General features: G+C 41.2%; 1 protein-coding gene across 1 annotated transcript; it reads right to left on the bottom strand.

The window, feature by feature from the left end:
* Positions 1-12435: 12435 nt before the first annotated feature.
* On the bottom strand, positions 12436-19452 carry LOC114503778 (olfactory receptor 1G1-like). Its single transcript, XM_028521391.2, has 2 exons — positions 19253-19452; positions 12436-13791 (listed from the first exon to the last, which is right to left on the bottom strand). Exon 2 carries the CDS (start codon positions 13785-13787, stop codon positions 12843-12845), a length of 945 nt encoding a protein of 314 aa, XP_028377192.1. The 5' UTR covers positions 13788-13791; positions 19253-19452; the 3' UTR covers positions 12436-12842.
* Positions 19453-23125: the final 3673 nt, after the last annotated feature.

Genomic DNA, 23125 nt, shown 5'->3' with positions numbered 1-23125 from the left:
TAAAAAGGCTCACAGATAATGTTGATATTGGTAGTCTAAAGTCCACACTTCAAGTAGGAAGACTATGAAGTAAGAAAAGTACCTGTAATTAGAAAATTATAAGACACTGGAGAAAGAATTTGAAGAAGGTACAAAACATGAAAACATACATTGTATTCATAGATGGGAAGAATTAGCATCATTAAAATATTCATACTACCCAAAGCAATCTATAGATGCAATGCAATCCTTATCTATAGCATTCTTCACAGTGCTACAACAACAACCCAAAAACTTATATGGAAGAACAAAAGACACCAAATAGGCACAACAATCTTGAGAAAGAAGAAGGAAGTTGGAAGAATCACATTACTTGATATCAAAATATTCTACAAGGCCATAGTAATCAAAACAGCATGACATTGGCATAAGAGCAGGCATGTAGATCAATGAATCAGAATAGAGAGCTCAGAAATAAACTGATACCTGTATGGTTAACTAATATTTCACAGAAGAAGCAATGATATACAATGGGGTGAAGGCAGTCTATTTAAAAATAGTGTTGGGCCCTGGCTGGTGTGGCTCAGTGTACTGAGTACTGGCCCATGACCAAAGGGTCACTAGTTCCATTCTCAGTCATGGCACATGCCTGGCTTGCAGGCCAGGTCCTCAGTGTTGGGTGTGCAAGAAGCAGACACACATTGATGTTTTTCTTCCTCTCTTTCTCCTTTCCCTCCCTTCTCTCTAAAAATAAATAACATTTTCAAAAAATAAGAAAATGGTGTTGGGATAATTGGACAGATACATGCCAGAAATGAAACTAGACCATATTTTTACACCATATACAAGAATAAACTCAAAATGGATTCAAGATGGAAATGTAAGAGCTGAAACCATAAAATGCCTAGAAGAAAACATAAGCAGTAAACACTCTCACCTTTCTGTTAGCAATATTTTTTTCTGATATATCTCCTCAGGCAAGAGACACAAAAACACATAAACAAACGAGACTACATCAAACTAAAACATTTTTGCGTAGCACATAAAACCATCAACACAATGGAAAGTCAACCTGCTGAATGGGAGAAAATATTCACTATTGATACATCTGATAGAGAATTAATATTCAAAATTTATAAAGGAACTCATAAAACTCAATACCAATTGAACCCAAACAATTCAATTAAAACATGAGCAGAAGACCAAAATAGACATTTCTCCAAAGAGGACATAGAAATGGCCAATAGACATATGAAAAGATGCTCAGCATCACTTATCATCAGAGAAATGCAAATGAAAACTGCAGTGAGATATCACCTCACACCTGGCAGAATGGCTACCATCAATAAGTTGACAAGTGTTGGTGAGGATAGGGTGAAAGGGGAACCCTCATGCACTGTTAGTAGGAATGCAGATTGGTGCAGCCACTGTGGAAAGCAGTGTGGAGATACCTCAAAAAATTAAAAATAGAACTGTTTTATGACCCAGCAATCCCACTTCTGGGAATATATCCCAAGCAATCCAAAACAATAATTTGAAAGACTATCTGCACCCCCATGTTCATTGCACCATTAATAACAATAGCCAAGATTTGGAAACAGTCCAAGTGCCCACCAGAAGATGAGTGCATAAAAAAGCAGTGGTACATTTACACAATGGAACACTACTCAGCCATAAAAAGAAGGAACTCTTACCATTTGTTATGGCATGGATGGACCCAGAGAACATAAAGCTGTGAGGGAAAGACAAATATCATATGATTTTACTCGTAAGTGGAACCTAATGAACAAAATAAAGTAACAAAAAAAGAACACACATCATGCTGTCAGAGGGGAGGGGGCTGTAGGACTGGCTGATAAGGTGAAGAAATTAAGCAAAAACAATGCAACATTATAGACACAGACAACAGCATGGTGTTGACTGACCATAGGGGAGGGTGGGAGGAGGTAGAAGGGGGTATAGAGGAAATAAATGATGGTGGAAAGAGGCTTGACTTGGGATGGTGAACACAAAATAGAGTAGACAAATGTGTTATAGAACTGTATGCCTGAAACCTAAATAGTTGTATTAAGCAATGTTTTACCAATAAATTCAGTAAGAAGGTTTAAGAAAAAGTATAAATATAAACACATTTGCCTTTGCTTTAACGTTGTTTGTCAGCCTCCAAGGATTTTTTAGAAGAATATTGATGTGGATTTCTTCTTCTATTTAGTTTGGATGCTAATGAAAATCCCCTCCAGGTCACAAATATAAGGTGATCCAAGGTACAGAAGTTGTCACTCCTGGCTCAGATGTGTGAACACTTGTGTTCAAACTTCTCTGTCCACTTCTGTACCATCCCCTCTCCCTCCTTCCACACATAAACCTGCATTTTTGTGAAACATCTTTTCACCTTAGATGTGATGGTTGGACATATTTATCAATCATGTTGCCCCATGTAGGGGATACGAATCTTTGATTAGCAAGTAGTGTGCTCCTAAGACTGTGGAAATGTCACTGTAACCTAAAAAACCTAATGACAGTGACTGGCAGGAGACCTCATTAGACTCAGTGTGGCTGTTGTTGGATATGTCCAGTGAAGGAGAGATAATTGTTCACTGCATTTATCAAGTAATAGAACAGCCCACAATGATGGTTCCTACTGGGTGCACAGCCTGTCTCAGAGTGACCCAAAGCATCTGCCTTTGCCTATTGTCCTTTCCCAGTGGAAAGGTGACTGAAACCAGTTTTATGCAGCTGTTTGCTTGCAGATCCCAGCCAAGGCCTTAGAGAAATGGCAGCTATTTGATGTTCTGCAAACAAGAAAAATGCTATAGTCCTTGTGTCACTGGCCAGTGGTCCCTGAATCCTGGATTCTTCTTTTCAACAGGATTCCAGCCATGTCAATCAAATCATTTGAAATATTTTATGAGACAGGGACAGTATGTGAGAGAAACTGGACATATGTCTCTGAATGCCCATGTGCATACAAAGCTAAGATACAGTTAGTCATTGCCTGTGCCTGCTCCAAAGGCCCACCTCCCCTGTTTCACCCTCCCAGAGGTGGGCCTGTCAGTGATGAGCCATGAACTCCGAAAGTCAAAAAGTCTGTGATGGTCATTGAGAGTGAATGAGGACAAAAGAGTGCCGCTGCTATGCCCACTTGTGGGGACATCAGATCGCAGCGCAGCACAGCCCCGATGGCCTCTCTCCCTCTACCCCACTCCAGCGCCATCACACGGCTGCTCCCAAAAGGAAACACCAGGAAAGATGGAAACTTCTTAGCAATGGCAATTCTTCCTGGTGAAAAAATCCAGGGTCTATTCTGTTCTGTTTCCATTTCAATCCTCCTTTTCGTAGTAAACATTGGTTATCATTGTCCACATCCTTCAAAAGTAGTCCTATTCATTCATACCTCTGTGTTAAAGGCCAATATCTGACGTGCATATTCTCACAGCACGCCCGTGAGAAATCTTGAAACACTGCCTATACAGGAATGAATGGAAAGATATCCAAGGTGTCTCGAAGACCCGGGCACTTTCCTACTGTGACCGGCTCTCATGTCATAATGTTGAACGTGGTCCCTATCCCAAGGTACTGCAAATGTTAACCTGGGGGCTCCTTTATCCTCACGGAACCTTTGCTCCTTATGGAGTTTCACTCCAACCCCAAATTGTATTATTTTGACACCAAAGGACAGTCAGTGTCCCCATCCATTACGTGGTCAGACACAAAAAGCCTCGGGTGCTCTCATGTCACGCCCACCAGAATCCACAGTGGGAACATGCACAGAGACAGGAAGGGATCAGGGTCTGCCCGGGCAGAGCGGGCAGGAGGAGGAGGAGCGAGGCAGCTGCAGGTCCTGGGTTGGTCTGGCCCAGCTTGGAGCTTGTTCTGGAACGAGGGAGTGCTTGGGACGTGATGGATGGTTTGGAAAAGCTGTGAATGTAGCGAAGACTGCTGGGATGGACACGCTGGAGGATCACACAGGTCAATTTCCGTTTCACTTAACTTAAATTTTACTTGCTTTTCACATTTCAATAGAGTTTATACAAGATACATTTTAATTTAAGGGAGTACTATACTAACACACGAGGTTTAAGAGTACAGGTAAGAGACGGGGAACTGTAGAAATTGGAGTCAGAGGGCAGGGGGTCGCTCTGTGCCCGGGGCAGTCAGCAACGCCAGGGGCTGAGTCCGTGGGTCTGTGGGCCTCTCAGCAGCAAAGACCAGTGGCTCTGGGGCCTTGAGCGGTTCTGCTTCTTGCAGTTGCGTTGTAGCTATGCCTGGGGCTGGCTCGGGCCCTGGAGAAGGCCCAGCACTTGGCATTTCCTCTTCAGGTATCTCTTGTTCTTGGTCTTGCTCTGGAACTGGTTCTGTAGTAGCGAGAACAGAATGATTAACTGCCAAGACCCCCTCTTACACATCTTGTGAGAGCAGGAAACTTCCCATGTTCGTGGACAAAGTCTCAGGTTAAATCCAGAGGTGACCAATTCTTCCCAGGCTGCAGGCCATGGAGACAGCAACCTGAGCTGATGCTCTGCTCCTACTTATCCCAGCCTCTAGAAGCCCTAGCCTGTGTGGCCCTGCCCTACCACTGCCCACGAGCCCATCACATACCCAGTCCTATTGCTCCTCCTCACCCTGGGTGCCTGCCTCAGAGGGCTAAATGTGCTGCAGCTCTGAAAGGAGAAGCTGGGCCCAGTGCTCCAGGACTGAGCCTGGAAAGTTGAGAGCTCTAGGTAGGCCAGCAGCATCATCAGGCACAGAAATTCCGGGGGCTTGAAACAATTCTCAGGGGCCTGGTCCAGCCAGATGTCCAGGATGGAGGAGATGGCCCTGGGACAGACCAGAGCAGCTGAGTCTGAGGCCTGGCTTTGCCTTCTCCACAGCTCTCCCTGAGCTTTCCCATGGGGTGTGGGCCCCTGCGCCTCCTTCTGCTGCCCAGGAAGAGCCAGTCCTGCTCAAGGCCTCCCTTCAGTCGGGCAGTCCTGGCAGAGATGGGCCTGGTCACTTGTGAAGGGCTCACACAAGTCCTCTGTCACTGAGAGCTCTGGCTCAATGACGTGGGTGTGGGTCAGCTTGCTTCAGGGCAGCCCTGCACCCTCTGTCAGTGTCCCTGCCACCTGCTCATGGAACTGAGAACCCCATGACGGGAGGGAGGGTGGTGCATGCTCTTTACTCGGCACTCCTTGGCCCATAGTCAGTGTTCAGGAACATAGACGAGTTAGAGAAGAAACATACTCTGTGTCTAGCCCTGGCTTCCCAGGACCCACCTAACACCTCCCACTTTAGCTCCTGCAGCTTCTTGCTGTCTGATTACCAATGTGCCCAGGGAGGGTGTTCTCTTCCCACTGACACTGAGTTCCCACAGGGCAGAACCCTCAACTGAGCTTTCACTGAGCTTACTGAGCATAGTGTTTCTCACAGCCCCTATTTGGGACCCAGCACAGAGTGGGAGAAAGTGCTCTCCCACACCAGTAAGTCTACATGCATAACTCTCTGGAATCTGTTTCTGGTTCTAGGAGAAACCCTCCCACCTCTGCCCTCTACAGAAATCCCATGATGGGAGGGGGGCATGGTTTTGCCAGCACCTCAAGTGCTCAGTCCCCTTGCTCCCTGGATATCTATGTGAATCCAGTGCCCAGATACAGAAAGATATCATGGTTTCCCAGGCAGAGCATGGAGCAGGACATGTGACCATCTGTCATGTGTCCTCAGTGCATTTCTTTCCTTTTTTTTCACCTGTGTCTGCTTCTCTTGTCATGTCACCTGTCATCATCTCACAGAGGACAGAGAAATGAAGATGTGACTCTGTGTGCACATGCTTCCTATGCTCTCCTTCCAGGATGAAGTTCTGAAATGTGTTCTCTGTCCCTGGGCATGAGGAGGCTGTCAGCTATATAGAGGTGGTGACTCTGGGCTCAGTAGATGGGGACAGTGGGTGAGTGAACCTGGACATATGTGTCTGAATACTCAGGTGCATACAAAGCTAAGATGTGAGTAGTCATTGCTGTCACAGCCTGAAATCCCACCCTGCCCTCTTTCACAGTCCTGGAGGTTCATTGGACTGTGTATACATTGGAGGTCCTTAGCTCCAATGTAAACATGAAAACTAAGAAAATCTGTGATGGTCTCCAAGTATTAGTGATTTAGCCTTAATACCAGATTGTGTAAATTTGGGGGTGGCAGGAACTGTGAAGGGTACTTGTATAAAAAATCTTATGTGAAGAGAAATAGAAACAGGGATAGTAGCAATAATAACAATCGCCTCATCTGCAAATGTAAAATGGGATGGGAAAACTAATAGAAACAAGGATATTTATAAAATATAGGAAACAGTGATATTAATAATTGCCCTCATATACAAATAGAATTCTGAGAAAAAGAGAAATCAGAAGGAATGAACATTTCAAGAGTTAATGTTGACAGATTTTTTCAAAAGGAAATGTAGTAGAAACATTGTTAGAATGCAAGAGCCCATGAATTTCCTGAAAAAGTTATTAAAAATGTCTGAGCACAGCTTAGCGGAATTTAGCAAAAGTGCTAAGACAACATTTTAAGCTTCCAGAGAAAAACAGAAGATCCCTGACAAAGCAGCATCAGTAACACTGAAGTCTAATTTCTCCACAACATACTAGATGTAAGAGGACAATGAAATCATATGTGTAGAGCAGGAGAGAAAATAACTTTAAATATAAAAATCAATGTTCAGTCTAAGAGTCACTTAAACTTGATGTCATCATGAAACTATTCTTAATTATGCATGGCTTAAGACGTTCTCCAGAGAAACATTTGCCTTGAATACTCTCTTGAAGAAAATACTCAAGTTAGAAGACAAATGTAATCAGGACAATGATGCAAGTGTTATGATAAGTCGTGAGAAAGATAAGTTAGTCATGCTTCCTCTTGATGAAAAGAATCCACACAAAGTCTGAAATAAAATTGTAAAATACTAGGTAATGTCAACACTGTCGAGTGGATGAGGGTCTGGGGTGGTGGGACACGAGACCTTGTTAACATAGTTGTCCTGCTGGGAGAAAAGAGAGATGTGTTGAAGAAATCCTTGGGGGTAAATTTCAATGCATGCATTTTAATTTAAGAGAGGGCATCCTGGCTTGTAAAATAGAATGGATAAACTAAACCATTCTTGTGAAAAAGGACCTATTTAATGAGTAACAGTAAACTATGAGAAAACATCAGAAGAAAATTTGGCCAATCATAGTTATTGTTTGCTCTGTCATACACATTGTGTCAGTACCTAGCAGATAACACCCAGCCTTTTAAGCAAAATGAAATGCTAGCATCTACTATGCCACATAGGAAGTCTCAATAAATTCTGAAGAAACACATGTTCATTCTCCATTTAGACGACAGATAATGCCTAGTGCAAATATGTTCTCTAACCATCATGCACTAAGGTAAGAGGTTAATAATAAAAGGATATCTCTCAAATGACCAAATATCTGACATTTTAAGAAGGTGTTACTAAATATGAAGTGAAGTGTATACTACATAAACCTTCTGTTCAAAAAGAAATTGTGAGACACATTATGGAATACTTACAATTAAAAAATAAAGAAAAGCTACAAATCAATAGCAGGAAAAAATTGAGAGTTTTAGTTTTAAAAAGGAAATAATATGAGGAAGGAACTACAGTTGGAAGAAAGATCTAAGTATCCAAATTAAAAATTAGAGTGAGACCCAGAGTGCCCTTAAAAAACAAGAAGGGGAAAAGGTAATGGCAGAAACCAGTAAAAGAAGGAACTGCAAAATGGCCTTTAACAAACTAAAAAACTGGGTATCTGAAAAGGCAGGTAAAATACATAGATTTCTAGCCACACTGACCAAGAGAAAGGAGAAGGATCCTGTGTACATATTTTCAACAAATGAGGTGAAAAGAACATGTTCCTTGAAAGAAACTATAATACCTTACTCAAAAGGATATAACTGGAGTCCTCTGAAAGAAACTGAACTTGTAGTTAAGACATTCTAATGAAGGACATCCAGGCCCAGATGGTTTCTTTGGAGATTTAAACAGGAAAAATAAACATACATTTCACTGAAGAGGCTATACCAATGTCAAATATGCACTTGACAAGTTCAACATAGTAAGCCATTAGGGAAAGGTCAATTAAACCACAATGAGATATACCACTACACATTTGTCAGAATAACTAAAATAAAAAAAAACAACAGTGACAACACTAAATGCTGATGAGGATGTGGAGAAACTGTATCACTCATAGAGTGCTGGTGGGAAGGTAAAATATTACAGCTGGTCTGGAGAGTAGTCTGGTCATTTCTTATAAAACTCAATATGCAACCTGCCAGTTACTCTTGTGGGAATTTATTCCAGAGAAATAAAACTTGTGTTCACTCAAAAACCTGTACACAAATGCTTATGGAAGCTTTATGTTAAAACCAGCAAGCTATATCTTAAATCCCTTGTTGGGATTAATGTGTAGAATTTGTAAGAAACATCTGTCAAATGAAGACAGGAAGAAAACTCAGAACAAAAATGTGTAAAGTATGACTCCAGGCAGGAGTCATCCAAGACGTTTTGTGAACAGCTCCAGCCTTTCATGAATATAGCAACAATGTCTTACATCTGTTGGTATTTGGACTTTCTTTAAAGAGGCCTTACCTCTCCCTAGGCTTTATGACAGGTAGTTCTGGCAGATGATGTAAGTTTCCCCTAATCATGGGTTGCTGGGGTGTGTATAGCTTGTCCTCATCCCTCAGTTCCCCCAGGAAGCCAGAAGGGCAATTGAGACCAGAGACAGGCTCCCTAAGGGAGGGCTTTGCTTTGGCAGAGGCCAGCCCCATGCAGGGGCTTGTTCCCCACAGGAACAAGCTGGTTCTCAGACTTGCCTTAGGCCTGAGAATGAGGAGGGGTGAGGGACAGACCAGGAGAGAGACGAAAGGAGAAACCTTCCTCAAGCCCAGGTCCCTATGAGTTTTCAGGGACGTGGTGCCTCCCCTTTAGGGCCTTGTTAGTGGGGGTGTCCTGGGACTGTGTCTCCAGGGCTCCTCTGATGATGCCTGAAGGGGTGATAAAGAGCTCTATAGAGCTAGAAGGCCACCTAGGGGCTGCCTGCCAATATGATTGTCTAGGCCAAGCTCTTCGAGATGAAGAGGTCTCATGCAGGCTTCAGATTCAAAAATGGACAATGGGGAAAGGTGGAGGAGTCCTGTATCCACCAATAATTGCACATCGCCCATCCCCCAAGGGAGAGGGCTCTCTCCTCTCCCACCAGAGAAGCCTGATGCAGTCAGAAATGCACTGTAGACAGACTTGATTGTCCAATTATGAGTTGTTTGAATTTGTACATGCTGCTGCACCCTTCTGTGTCTCAGTTTCCTCATCTGTGAAATGAACGTATCTTCTATCACAGAACATTGTTGTGAAGATCATTAATGAACTAGGATTCATTAAGATGTTAAATAGAAGTTCAACAAGACATCAAGGTACCAACTGGTCACATTTTTATGAGTGCTTGTTACAGACACAGGGATGTGCTAAGGACCACGCAGCTCAGAGTCCCTATCCATCCTCACCACAACTCTGTGAAGTAGATTACAGTAGACAGAGCCAATGTGCAGATTTATTTCCTGCTCAGCCATTCTTCTGATTTCAGCTGTGGCCGGAGTGGAAATTTCCCTGCACGTTTCTGCTCATTGTGTAATGACAGTGTTTCCACTGGCCTGGGATCCTCTGATGCCATGAACAGTGGGGTTTGGGGGCTTCACTAGGTCTGAGCACAGGTGAAATTCACAGAAGCAGGGAGTAGAATGGTGGTTACCAGGGCAGGGAGGTGAGGGAAACAGGCAGATATTGGTCAAAGTTTCAAAATTCCAGCTTTGTAAGTTCTAGGGATCTAACATAGCACGAGGACTGCAGTTAGTAATATTGCGCTGTAAACTGGTAATTTGCTAAGAGAACAGATTTCACATGCCCACACCAGAGGAAAAAAAGGTGATTATGTGAGATTGATATGTTAATGAACTTGCCTGTGGTGATGACTTTACTTTGCCCATATCTATTAATTATTATGTATTACACCTTAAATACAATTTTTTAAAAGGTTTTTATTTATTTATTTTTAGGGAGGGAAGAGAGGGAGAGAGAGAGAGAGAGAGAGAGAGAGAGAGAGAGAGAGAGAGAGAGAGAGAGAGGGAGAGAGAGAGAGGGAGAGAAACATTAATGTGCGGTTGCTGCGGGGTTATGGCCTGCAACCCAGGAATGTACCCTGGCTGGGAATCGAACCTGGGACACTTTGGTTCCCAGCCCGTGCTCAATCCACTGAGCTACGCCAGCCAGGGGTTAAATACAATTTTTATGAAAAAGAAACAATGGTTCTTCGAATCTGAGATGAGGACACCATATACTTCATTTATAAAAGTCTCTATTTTTAAATCCTCTGGTGAGTGGGTACTAATAATATAGAAAATTTGTTGTAACACTAGATGATGAAAATAATTTTCAGTTTTCAATGCTTATGGGAAAATCACCACCCTTACCAATAGTTATTTTGTGTGATTATATATTTATGAAGTAAATATAGTGAAATGCTAGTAAATTTGCTGCTAGTAAACTGAGTAACAGAATGAAACAGTTGATGCAACCTTGGGGAGATACTTATGTTTTGATAACAATTTGGTAGTATAGAGCATGAACTGTAAACTCTCCATAAGTACACATAACATATTTATTTTTAAGAATGTAGGCTAGGAGAAGAAATCATATAAAAAGTAATGGTTGTTGGAATGATTATTTTTAATATTCAAAAATTGGAATTAATCCTTAGGCAGTATAGTCAGGCAATCTCTGACAAAACTATGAAGTAAGGGAGTGTTGGCACATCTCAGAAAGTATAACAATGGCAAATGTGCAAAATGTGTCATTACAAGGGCACTCATATATAAAATATAAATACTGTTTAAGTTAAAAAGTAAAACTAAAATGATTGGTGAATATTAATTTCAATAGTGAGAGATGCATATGGGATGGTGCAAACCTGTGCATTTTAAGTGAAGTGGACGATTTTTACTTTAAATTTAAGTGTGCAGTAAGCATGGTTTCAAAGGTAGACTGAAATCTTCCCAGCACATGGGCCCTGGAAAGTGAATGATCCTATCTAAAGCCCAAACATGTTCTCCAAAAAAATGATTTAAGCACAGGATCCCTTCTGGTTTCAGAGTGCAGGAACAGGCAATTCCTCATCAGCAGTTCTGAAAGTGAATTCACATGATCTGCTGCTGTTCAGTTTTAATTTTAGCAAGGACTACCACTACAATAGCTGACATTTATTGAAGGTATACTGCATACTAGGAATATACCATTTACCTGCTTACATGCATATTTCAATCATCACAAGAATATTTTACATATTTTACTTCCTGAAAACACAATAAAGTAGGTTATACTTACTTTGAAAGGTTAAGTAATTTCCCAGGATCATGCAGCTTGAAAGTGGCAAAGCCAAGATTTGAACTTGCTTCAGTCTAACTCAGAGCCAGTGCTGTCTACTGCTTTGCTACACTACTTGTTATTGTCAGAAGGAGTATGTGAGCTTACTTTAAGGTAAGTAGGGAGCAGGTGAGTTGGCTATCCACAGCTGACTTCCACTGGTGAGATATTATGTGCAGTAATCGCAACCTATGTGACTGTAGTGTGCAACCAGATTTCTAAAGGGAAATGGACAAGAATGAAAAATAGCACTCAGTAGTAGCCTTTCATTTTCTTATAGAATCTAGTTGGTCATGGTATACCTTATTGTATATACATTCCCCCCAACTTTTACTGACTCATGTTTCCAACAACTGCTGATGTAGCTTTTTGGTAACCATCAATAATAATCAATGCATTGTGAAAATATTGGCTTGAGTTGATCTCGGGAAGAATATAAGACAGAGTGGGTTAACTGTGGACATAGAAGTTGTGAACTGGAGATGGTGGACCCAAGTGATAGGAAGAATAGTTTGAACTTTATTTTGCCAGCAGTAGAGAGCTACTGGCGTCTTCTAATAGGACAAGACTCATGGTGCTATAGACAACCATATTCTTTGGAGATCAGTCTGATTGTGGTGTGCAGAATAGGTGGAATGGGGAGAGCCTGGGGACTGGAGAACTTCTAGGAGGGGGTGTCAATCACTGAGGTAAGAAATTATGAGGTATCCATAAAACCATTCTTTCCTGGTCCCTAAATGTATGACTGCAATCATGCCAGTGCTGTATAGAACATATTAAGGGGACCAGGCCTTATGCCAAGTGGTAAGCATTGGGGAGGCAAAGGTAAAATTGACTTGGAAAAGTTTCCCCAAAAATAAAAATGAAGATTTTCACATGACATTGAAGATGTTAAGAGTGATGGGGGTCTCAGATGTTTGGTAAATTATGGCAGCAGGTCTATCTAAATACTCCATCAAATCCTTCCCAGCCCTAGCTTCTGTTCTTTCAGCATGGGGGTGGCAGAGGTACACTGTTGGTATGGACCCAAGGTATCCAGGTCACGATGAGAGGAGAAAGTTATCTTCCTGGAGTTTATTCTCAGCCACATACAACAGCACAACCAGATATCGCTGGTGGTCATGAATTGTTCCCTGTGGTTCCAAAGGTTTTCAAGCACATTTTTTATCACATTATATACTAGGGTGACTATGACTTTAAAACATCATGATGTTAAGAACTTTATCTAAAGATATTGATGTGAAAATGGGTTTGTTCTGATGCACCCTTATAGGCTAGGAATGAAAATTTCAAGTTCAGATCACAAGTCCTAGAAGTAGGTTTCCACTTTCTCTCCCTCTCTTGCTTCTCACTGCTTACTGGTGGGGAGTACACCTGAGGGGACACCCCCATACTGGATGTCAAGTCACTACTACCAAGGGGAATAATTTTTCCTAACCCAAATTAGCTTTCTCAGGGAAGACTTGATGTCTCTGTTCCTCAAGCTGTAGATAAAGGGGTTCAGCATTGGAGTTACTGCTACATACATCACTGATGCAACTGCACCATTCAGTGATGAGTGGGTTGAGGGGGAATTGAAATAAACAGAAGAGGACGTCCCAAAGTATAGAGAGACCACAGAGAGATGAGAGCTGCAGGTAGAAAGGGCTTTCTGCTTCCCCTGAGTGGAGGGGATCTTCCAGATTGTCAAGAAAACGTATGTGTAAGAGATAATCAGGGTAAGCACACACACCAGGACTGTGAGACCTCCGATGCTGAAGATCACCAGCTCATTGATGAAGGGGTCTGTGCAGGACAGTCTCAGAAGAGGGTTGATGTCACAAAAGAAGTGTGGGATCTTGTGCTCTGCACAGAAGGACAGGCTGTTCATCAACAGTGTGTGTAGGAGGGAATAGAGGCCGCTCATGATCCAGGATGCAGACACTAGGAGGACACAGAGCCCAGGGCTCATGACCATAGTGTAATGGAGTGGGTGGCATATGGCCACATAGCGGTCATAGGCCATGACTGCTAAGAGCAGTGCCTCCAGTAATCCAAACAGTATAAAAAAACATAGTTGTGATAGACAACCTGCATATGAGATGACCTGACTCTGGATCCATATGTTTGCCAGCATCTTGGGGACTATGCTGGATACAAGACCAGTGTCAGTGAGGGAAAGGTTGGCCAGGAAGAAGTACATAGGTGTGTGGAGTTGAGTGTCAGTGATGATGGCCAGGATGATGAGGAGGTTGCCTGCCACTGTGACCATGTACATGGACAGGAAGAGCCCAAAGAGGACCTCCTGTTGCTCTGGCTGCTCTGAGAGTCCCAGGAGGAAAAATTCGGAGATGCTGCTCAGGTTTTCCCATCCCATTTATCTGTAAGCAGAAAGTGAGGACAACTGAATGAGGTTGACAAGCCCTGGATTGTGAACTTTGAAACTTACTCAAGATGCCAATGTTGATCTACTTGTATGAGGTGGAATCATACGAAATATTGAATATTTAACTGCTTGGGACCTATAAAAATGGCAGTTTCATGTAGTTAAATGGAATATTTGCAAGTGCCTGTGTCTGGTGCCATGGGAAACCAAAGATTTGTTTTTAATGGGAGAGCGTCGTTTTTTTTTTTTTTTAACATTATTACATAAGCATCAACTTAATGCACACATTTCAGGGCTAGGCTGGAGCTGTTTGTTGGCATAACCCTTGTAGTATTCATGTGGACATTATAACATTAATCCATCCTAAGACTCTGCCCAATTTATTCCTTGGACTGAAATAGTCTTCCCTCTCTCATTCATCCATCTAGCTAAACTTGAGACATCAGCTTAGATGCTACTTCTTCTGGGAAGTCTTCTCTGGCTTATCCTCTTACAACAAACTCAGGTTCATGCCCCTCATGCTCCTGTGCCTTCCCCATCAGAGCATGTGTCCCTCTGGACTTACTTGTCTGTATCCTCCACACTCTCACTAGTGTGAGCACCACTGATAGTAGGCAGAGAAAGTGCCGGTTTTACTCATTTTTGAAATGAAGCATTAGCCATGGGCCTGGTACAACATAGATAACTCAGTGAGTGTCCAGCATGTGAATAAAACTCTATTAGAATAGAAAGAAGAGAAAGTAAAGTTGGATAGAGATAATATCAGGCACAGGAAACAGCCTGAATCTTTTTGTTAGTCGGTTCATATGTAGCTTTGATTTAATGGAGTCCTGGCCATAGGAATATGTAGAAAACATGGTTACAGAGACAGAAAGATGTCAAACAAAGTAAATACACTCTTTCTAGGGGAAACTCTGGGAGTAGAACAGTGTTTCAGCTGAGGAATTGACCCAGAGATTCAGTTCTCCACCCTGTGCTAATTGTTTCCCTCCAAAGTAAAATATGTCCTATGAATCTGTCAGCCCTAGTAGCACTCACTGAAATGACCACTCCCCACATGACACTGACATCTCTGTCCTTCTCACTCAGTGACCATGAATATCTCTCACCAAACTGTCTTCCTTTTGTTTGTAGGTATCCCAGGGCATGTTGCGAGCTGCTCCCCTCTCATTAAAATCGTTACCAGAAAGAGTTCTGGCCTCATGGAGGCATAGATAGAAACCCTTGCTTTCCTGCACAACAAAAAAGAGAAAAACAACCAATCTAAAATAAAAAAACAACCAGAATTGCCAGAAAATCAAACTGCATGGAACTGCAACAACCACCCAATTAAAGAAACAGTCAAACAGAACAACCAGACTGGTAAGGTGGTAGACGATGAGGGCGGGGCTGGCTGAGGTGAGGCAGCAGGCTGCATGAGAGGGGGGTGACTTAAGGGGAAACTGAGACTCATAGGTGGCTGTGGGCTACAGTGGTTGCCACAGTGGGAGAAACTTGCAGTCTCATACAGGAGTTCCTTGAAAAGTGGGCTGGAGACAAGCAGGAGAGCTGCATTGTTCCCTTTATGGCCCCTCTCCCACAGGCAGCACCGCACAGCAGCAAGGAGTCTGGGTGAATGAAGGCCTTGTCCCCCTTACAACTTATCAGGGGCCCCGAGTAAAGAAGCAGGGCCAAAGCGAAAGAACAGAGCTAAACCTCTGAAAGAGAGCTAAGCAAAGAGGAGGTAGCCAACCTATCTGGTGGAAAATTTAGAGCCCTGGTAATCAAAATGCTCACAGAACTTATGGAGCTTGGTCAAAAAATGAAAGAAGAAATGAAAGATACATAAAATGAAATACAGCAAAATATTCAGGCAACCAACAGTGACAGGAAGGAAACCAAGACTCAAAGCAACAGCTTGGAACAAAAAGAAGAGATAAACATCTAACTAAAGAGAATAAAGAAACAAGAGTCCAAAAAAAATGAAGAGAGGCTGAGGAATCTCTGGGACAACCTGAAACATTCCAATATCCGAATAATAGGGGTGCCAGAAGGAGAACAACAGCAAGAAATTGAAAACTTATTTGAATAAATAATGAAGGAAAACTTCTCCAATATGGCAAAGGAAAAAGACTTTCAGGAAATTCAAGAAAACCAGAGAGTCCCAAAGAAATTGTACCCAAAGAGGAACACACCAAGGAACATCATCATTAAGTTATCCAAGATTAAAGACAAGAGACAACCTTAAAATTGGAAACAGAAAACAGGATTTACCTACAAAGGAGTGCCCATAAGGCTCATTTCTCAAAAGAAACCTAACAGGCAGGAAGGGGCTGGAAAGAAGTATTTCAAGTCATCAAAGGCAGGAACATACATCCAAAAATACTCTATCCAGCAAAGTTTTCATGTAGAATGGGCAGGCAGATAAAGTGCTTCTCAGATAAGGTCAAGTTAAAGGAGTTCATCATCACCAAGCCATTATTATGTGAAATGTTAAAGGGACTTATCTAAGAAAAGGAAGACAAAAATATGAACAGTAAAATGACAACAAACTCACAACTATCAACAAATAAACCTAACAAAATAAAAGAAAGAAAAATAATGAAAACAAAAACTAAGTAAACAACTAGAACAGGAACAGAATCAGAGAAATGGACATCACATGGAGGGTTTTCAGTGGGGAGGAGGAGGTGAAGAATAGTGGGGAAAATGTACAGGGAAGAAGAAGCATAATTAGTAGGCATTAAATAGACAAGGAGAAGTAAAAAACATTGTATAGGAATCACAGGACTCAGAGAACTTATATGTACAACCTGTGGACATGAACTAAGGGGGGATGCTGGAGGGTTGGGGGTACAGGGTGGAGGGGGATAATGGGAAGAAAATTGGGAAAACTGTAATAGCATATTCAATGAAATATAATTAAAAATATCTTCACCAAGGGCAAATATAGGAAGCTCAGAAACAGAGCACAATATACATCATGTTTTGGTCTGCTGAAGGCAGCATTGCCAAATGGTAGGAAAGGGGAGAGGGATTGAACAAATGGTGCTGGGACAAGCTACTTGACTCTTTGTGGAAAATTAATTTAGATTCATACCTCACAGTGTTTGCTGAATAAATTTCATGTTACTAAAGCATTGTATCTGCAGGTATAAGTGTAAAGTGACCAGAAGGAAATAAAGCACAATAGTTATTTGATATCAGGACAAGGATGGCTTTTCTAATTAAAGAGCATGGAAGGAACAATAATGGAAAAGAAAATTGGTTTCATCAAATCAAATTAAAATTTTCTCCTTTTAATGGGAAAGATCACACACAAAGTAAAAAAAAGCAAGCAAAAAAGTGAAAAGCTGAATTTAACATACATTATAGAAAGAATATTCTTAAAGGAGTAATTAATAATTTTAAGTCCATTATTAGTTTATTAATTATTTAATAACAATAAGTAAAGAACATTATCCACAATAGAAAAATGGATGATCACTAATGCTAAGTCACATCCAGCATGGGCAGAAGTGGATCTAGTCTCAGTCATTTAGTTCCAAGACCCATGCTCTCCACCCTCCACATGGTCTCCATAAATTTCTATACCTTGTGTGCTGGCAGCTAAAATCCCCAAGATCACCCACTGTGTGCAACTGACCCAGATATGATCATAATAGACAGTGTCTCCTCCATGTTTTCCCAAGTGACTCCACATTGCTCAGGGCCTGTGTTCATTAGACTTTGTATTCTCCATAACCCGTAGAGCTAGCTCTTGGTGTAGTGGATGGATTAGTGGGGTTCAGTACATGGCTGCATTGGTTGACCTCTCCCAATGGCTCTTATGAATACAATCACTTCTGTAGTTTCCTGGCCTCAAGAGCTGTTGTCTTTTCCACAGCCCAAACCTGACCCTCACCTCTCCCTCACTCAGGACAGGTCTATTGACTAAGGCAGGTCAAAAGGCTTCAGATTCTCCATTCTCCTCAACCTTGCCTCTTGAGCACTTCTGGCTCAGCAGACACAGAAACCTTGGTCCTCATTCCCTCACCAGCTTTCCTCTTAGCTCCCTGAGTCACAGACCAGAGACCTTATGTACTTCTTTCTTTCCTTGTTTGCTACAGTTTAGTCCCAACTTTTCAGCCATGTTTCCCATTATGAATACAAAGTACTTTATCAAAACATCAAACTCATTCAAGGCAGTGTCCTTCCTTTTCCTATGGGGACAGGGGGCATTTCCCAGGCTTCTCATAAACTATAACTCCTACCACTCAAAACAAATTTGTTCTTACATTTTATATTAACTGTGTGATGTTTTAACACATAAATTTTCTGTGGTTGATCATAATTTTTGGTGAACTTCACTTGGATGTTTCCTAGACTCAGGTTCAGTTTGAAAATGGATATGAAATTTAGAGGACCTGTGTTTTCCACTGATGAGGAAAGAATCATCCAGAGGAAAGGAGTGAAAGTCAGCAGGGTAAAAACAGCGGGAAGGAGGTGTTGGTGGGGAACTTAGTGATCAGGACGCTTCCATATTTGGAAATATTTGTTCCTGTTCCTATTCCATACTTGTTTCAAACATAAACATTTTAATGGCACCTCCCAAACTAATATATATTTTGTTAATTAGTATGTTTGTTAACAATTAGTCAAAGAACATATATGCAGAACCCATGCACATGGACAATGGTGTGGTGATGACCTAAGGTGCGGGGGACAAGAGGCTGGGTGGAGGTGGACAAGTAGAGAAAAAGTGGGGACAACTGTAATAGCATAAACTATAAAAATTTTTGAGAGTAAACAGTGATTACTTGTTAGATGTATGGTGACTGGGTGGATGAGACATGAGAGAGGAAAGGAAATTTTCATGTGTAGTTTTTAGTACATTTTTTCTCAACTGTGTTTTTTTTAAAAGTAGGTTGGTATATGTCATCTTATATTGTTTATATATTGTTAGTTTCAGGTGTATAATATAGTGAGAAGTTTCAGCTATGTGAGTATACTATTTACTGAAAAATAAATTTAAAATGTACAAATAAAAGAAAATGCAGAATAAAGCAGCCTCTGTGTTCCAGAAATTCCATAAATAGCAGAGAAATTTGGTTGCAGTCACATCCTTTTAATCTCTTAATGCAGTGTGAGGCCATGAGTGTACTGTTCACATTTTGTGCATCTGTGTGAGTGCATGTGTGTATCGTGCAAAGGCTGGAGGTTGAAAGGAATCATTGTGGAATTATTTGAAGAGAAGTCACTGTTGATTCCTGAACTCTGTTCTCCTGATAACACGTGTCTTTCATTGTCTGTAAGATTTTATGGATATGGACCTCTGCCTCTTTTTGTCACTCAAGCAGCATAGTATCATCACTGTTGGAATAGGATTGTTTGTGAAAGATAGGCTCCCAGTTGACTATAGGGTAGGATGGGCAAAGAAAAAAGAGGGAGAAAAAAGAGGCAGAATGAAGTCATATATCATGTACCCTAGTCCTTACCTGGTTGTTCTTGCCAGTTGCTGAGGGTGTTCTTGGCAGGCTTCTGTCTACTTTATACATATATCTCCAGCAGTGGAGGGCCAGAAGAAGGTGACGGGAACTCCATTTAAAGGCCCAAAAAGGAAATATGTGTCACGCTATGAATGTGTTGAATAATGACGCTTGCCATCACTGCACCTGTTCAAAAATTTTTTTTTGCCTCATAGCATTAGATGACTTATATTTGTCCATTCTGAGCAAAAAGGAAAAGAGCTCTGGGTTAAGATTGTGATCATGCCAGTAGATGTCATCTTGGGAAGCTACATCCACAGAACACCAAACTGCACCTAATAACAGCCAGGTAGCATCCCTTTTCTATGTATATTAGAATATGGTGCTAGTGTCTGCCTCTTTTACTTGCTCATACAACCCACAAGAAAGACATTCTTGTAAATGTCTTCATTCTTCATCAGTTCCCAGGACGTTCTTCATCAATGTCCTGGGAATAAAAATTCTGCTGTTCCTAGCTGTAGGTTGGGCCATTTTCAAGATCTGTTAAATCAAAGATAATTAATTCTGCAAAGTACTCAAAACCCAAGAGGACTGAGAGCACAGTGTAGTGTCCCTGCTGTGAGCTGGTCCAAGAGAGGCTAACGAGTTAGGGACCTATGACACATCTCTGGTCCCAAAGGGATGCTAGCAGTTCATTCAACAGAAAAGCCACCAAATTGTTTTGGTCAATTCATTTAGCCTTGTGATATCTTCCAGTGACTTTTCAGGGAGGCACAGATAGAAGCCTGCAGCACATGAAAAGGGCCAGATGAGGTGAGCCACTGATGGCTCAGAGAGTACCTTACCATCTTGTCTTCTTCTTGACATAATAATACATAATAATCCTAGTCCAGGTTGAAGCTTTGTTGGTACAGCCCCACTTGTAATATATGTAGCCTTTTGGTCTGGGGATATCAGGAATAGGATCAGGGCATTCTTCATCATGACAGGGCCAGGGAGCTGAATCTTGTCCTTGCAGATGTTTCATGGACAGATCAGTGGGGCATGTAAAAGCTAAAAGACACCAAGCAAATAAAATCTCTTTTTTAATCCTGAAGAAATGATCACATAATTGCCCTTCTGGTGCCAGGTCATCTAATCAAGGACACAGAGAATAAAGAAGTACAGAATGTGGGACCCACTGACTTGGGAATGTGGGTTATTCTGGGGTCCCCTTGGCATGCTGGCCACTTCCTTGTGTGTTCTAGAAGTGCTGGCATGATACACCCTTATACAGTAATCTAAAAGTTTAAATATATTATTCCATTGTATTCAACACAATAACCACATAATTTCATGCTAAAAGAAGTCTAGTTTAATCTTTTTTTCTACCATGAGCAAAAGGAAAAGAGTGAACTGGTCCTATAAGAAGAACATGTAACATGACTTGGAACACTGTTGTTTGATACTCATTCGCCACAGTGAAATGGCAACTGGAACAGCTGAATAGACAGAAATTGGGAAGAGGGTAATGCAGGTGTTGGAATGAGAAAAATGATCTGTGCCAAGTCCTTTCTATACCACTTCCTCTTTGCTTGAATCTGCAGAAATAAAACATAAAGAGAGCTCAAATTCAATCATGTTTCCACAGTTTGATCATACTGGCCTCTTGAAGGCCTTTTTATCTTTGTTTTTCAGTCCTGTATCTGGAGAGGTATAGCATGGTGACAAAAGATCATAAGTTACTTAAAGCCTGGAGTCAGGAAGCTGGGATTGAATTCTAGCTGGGTGAACCTGTGCAAGTTTCTTAAATTCTTCCAGCCCAAGTTTCCTCACTTAATGACCCTTGAATCACTCATGTATGAAATGGGGTCCAGCTAAGGATAAAGAATTAAACTGAGATTTGAGTGATTGCCATAAAGAAAGAGCTTTTAGTTTGATTTCAGCCAAGTTTTGTGCCTGCTGAAGTGTACAAGTATACCAACAAAACCCCAATGTTTTTTTGAAAAAAAAAATCCAAAGTTTCCATAATATAATATTCACAATGTCTAGGAATCAATAAAAATTACTAGACATATAAAGAAACTAGAATAAAAGAGCCATTCTCAAGAAAAGAGAGATTTATTTTATTATTTTTCTTTTCCTTTTCCCATTTTTCACTGTTGTTCAAGTACAGAGAGCACCCTCCACCACTCCCCCCAACTGCAGCCATCACCACCACCAACCCCTGATCCCACCCCCTCTTGGTTCTGTCCATGTGTCCTTTATAGTTATTCCTGAAAACCCTTCCCCTCACCATTCCTTTATCCCCTCTAACCTTCCTTCTGGTTACTGTCAGATTGTTCTTAATTTCAATGTCTCTGGTAATATCTATATATATATTTGAGTTTCCAGTTTTTATTTTATTTTATTTTATTAAATACTTTTGAATTTTAGTGTTTTTCAAGTATAGTTTTCTGCCTTTTACCCCCACCTCCCTCTTCTGTTTCCACCCCACCTTGTTTCTGTCCATGTGTCCTTTATACTTGTTCCTACAAACCCTTTGAATTTTCCCTTCCCTTATCCCCTCTCCTCTCCCTCTGGTCTGTCAGTTTGTTCTTAATTTCAATGTCTCTGATTATATTTGCTTGTTTGTTTGCTTTGTTCATTAGGTTCCACTTAAAGGTGAGTGAGTATTTGTCTTTTACTGCCTGGCTTATTTCACTTAGTATACTGCTCTCCAGGTCTATCCATGCTGTCACAAATGGTAGGAGCTCCTTTTTTTCTGCTACATAGTATTGTGTAAATGTGCCATAGGTTTTTTTTTTTGAGAGAGTAAATGTTATGTATTTACTTTTCAATAATTTTATTTTAATTATTGTTCAAGTACAATTTTCTACTTTTTACTGCCATCCCAACCCACCCAGCCCCCCCGACCTCCCTCCCATTTCCACCCACCCCTAATTTTTGTCCATGTGTCCTTTATACTTGTTCCTATAAAGCCTTCTCCCCTTCCCCTGAAATTTCCCTGAAATTCCCTCCCTTCTCCCGTCTGAACACTGTCAGCCTCTTCTCTATTTCAGTGTCTTTGGTTGTATTTTGCTTGTTTGCTGTTTTGTTGATTAGGTTCCTATTAAAGGTGAGATCATATGGTATTTGTCTTTTACTGCTTGGCCTATTTTGCTTAGCATAATGCTTTCCAGTTCCATCCATGCTGTTGCAAAGGATAGAAGCTCCATCTTTCTTTCTGCTGCATAGACTTCCATTGTGTAAATGTACCATAGTTTTTTGATCCATTCATTTACTGATGGGCACCTCAACTGCTTCCAACACTTGGCTATTGTACATTGTGTTGCTATGAACATTGGGCTGCATAGGTTCTTTTGGATTGGTGTTTCATGGTTCTTAGGATATAATCCTAGCAGTGGAATTGCTAGGTCAAAAGGCAGATCCATTTTTAATTTTCTGAGGAAATTCCATACTGTTTTCCATAGTGATTGTACCAGTCTAAAATCCCACCAACAGTGCACTAGGGTTCCTTTTTCTCCACAACCTCTCCAATACTTGTTGTTTGTTGCTTTGTTTATGATGGCCATTCTGACTGGTGTGAAGTGGTATCTCATTGAGGTTTTAATTTGCATCTCTCTGATAGCTAGTGATATTGAGCATCTTTTCTAATGTCTCTGGATCCTCTATATGTCTTCCTTGGAGAAGTATCTGTTCAAGTCCTTTGCCTATTTTTTAATTGGTTTGCTTGTCTTCTTAGGGTGGAGTCCTGTCAGTTCTTTATATATTTTGGAGATTAAACTCTTGTTTGAGGTATCATTGGCAAAGATGTTTTCCCATGCAGCTGGTTCTCCTTTTATTTTGATACTGTTTTCTTTTTTTTTTTTTTTTAAGATTTTATTTATTTTTTTAGAGAGG

Source organism: Phyllostomus discolor, chromosome 8 (assembly GCF_004126475.2).
Source record: "Phyllostomus discolor isolate MPI-MPIP mPhyDis1 chromosome 8, mPhyDis1.pri.v3, whole genome shotgun sequence".
Taxonomy (NCBI): domain Eukaryota; kingdom Metazoa; phylum Chordata; class Mammalia; order Chiroptera; family Phyllostomidae; genus Phyllostomus; species Phyllostomus discolor.
The sequence above is the reverse complement of the archived record's forward strand: the minus strand, read 5'-3'. Positions and strand labels throughout refer to the sequence as shown.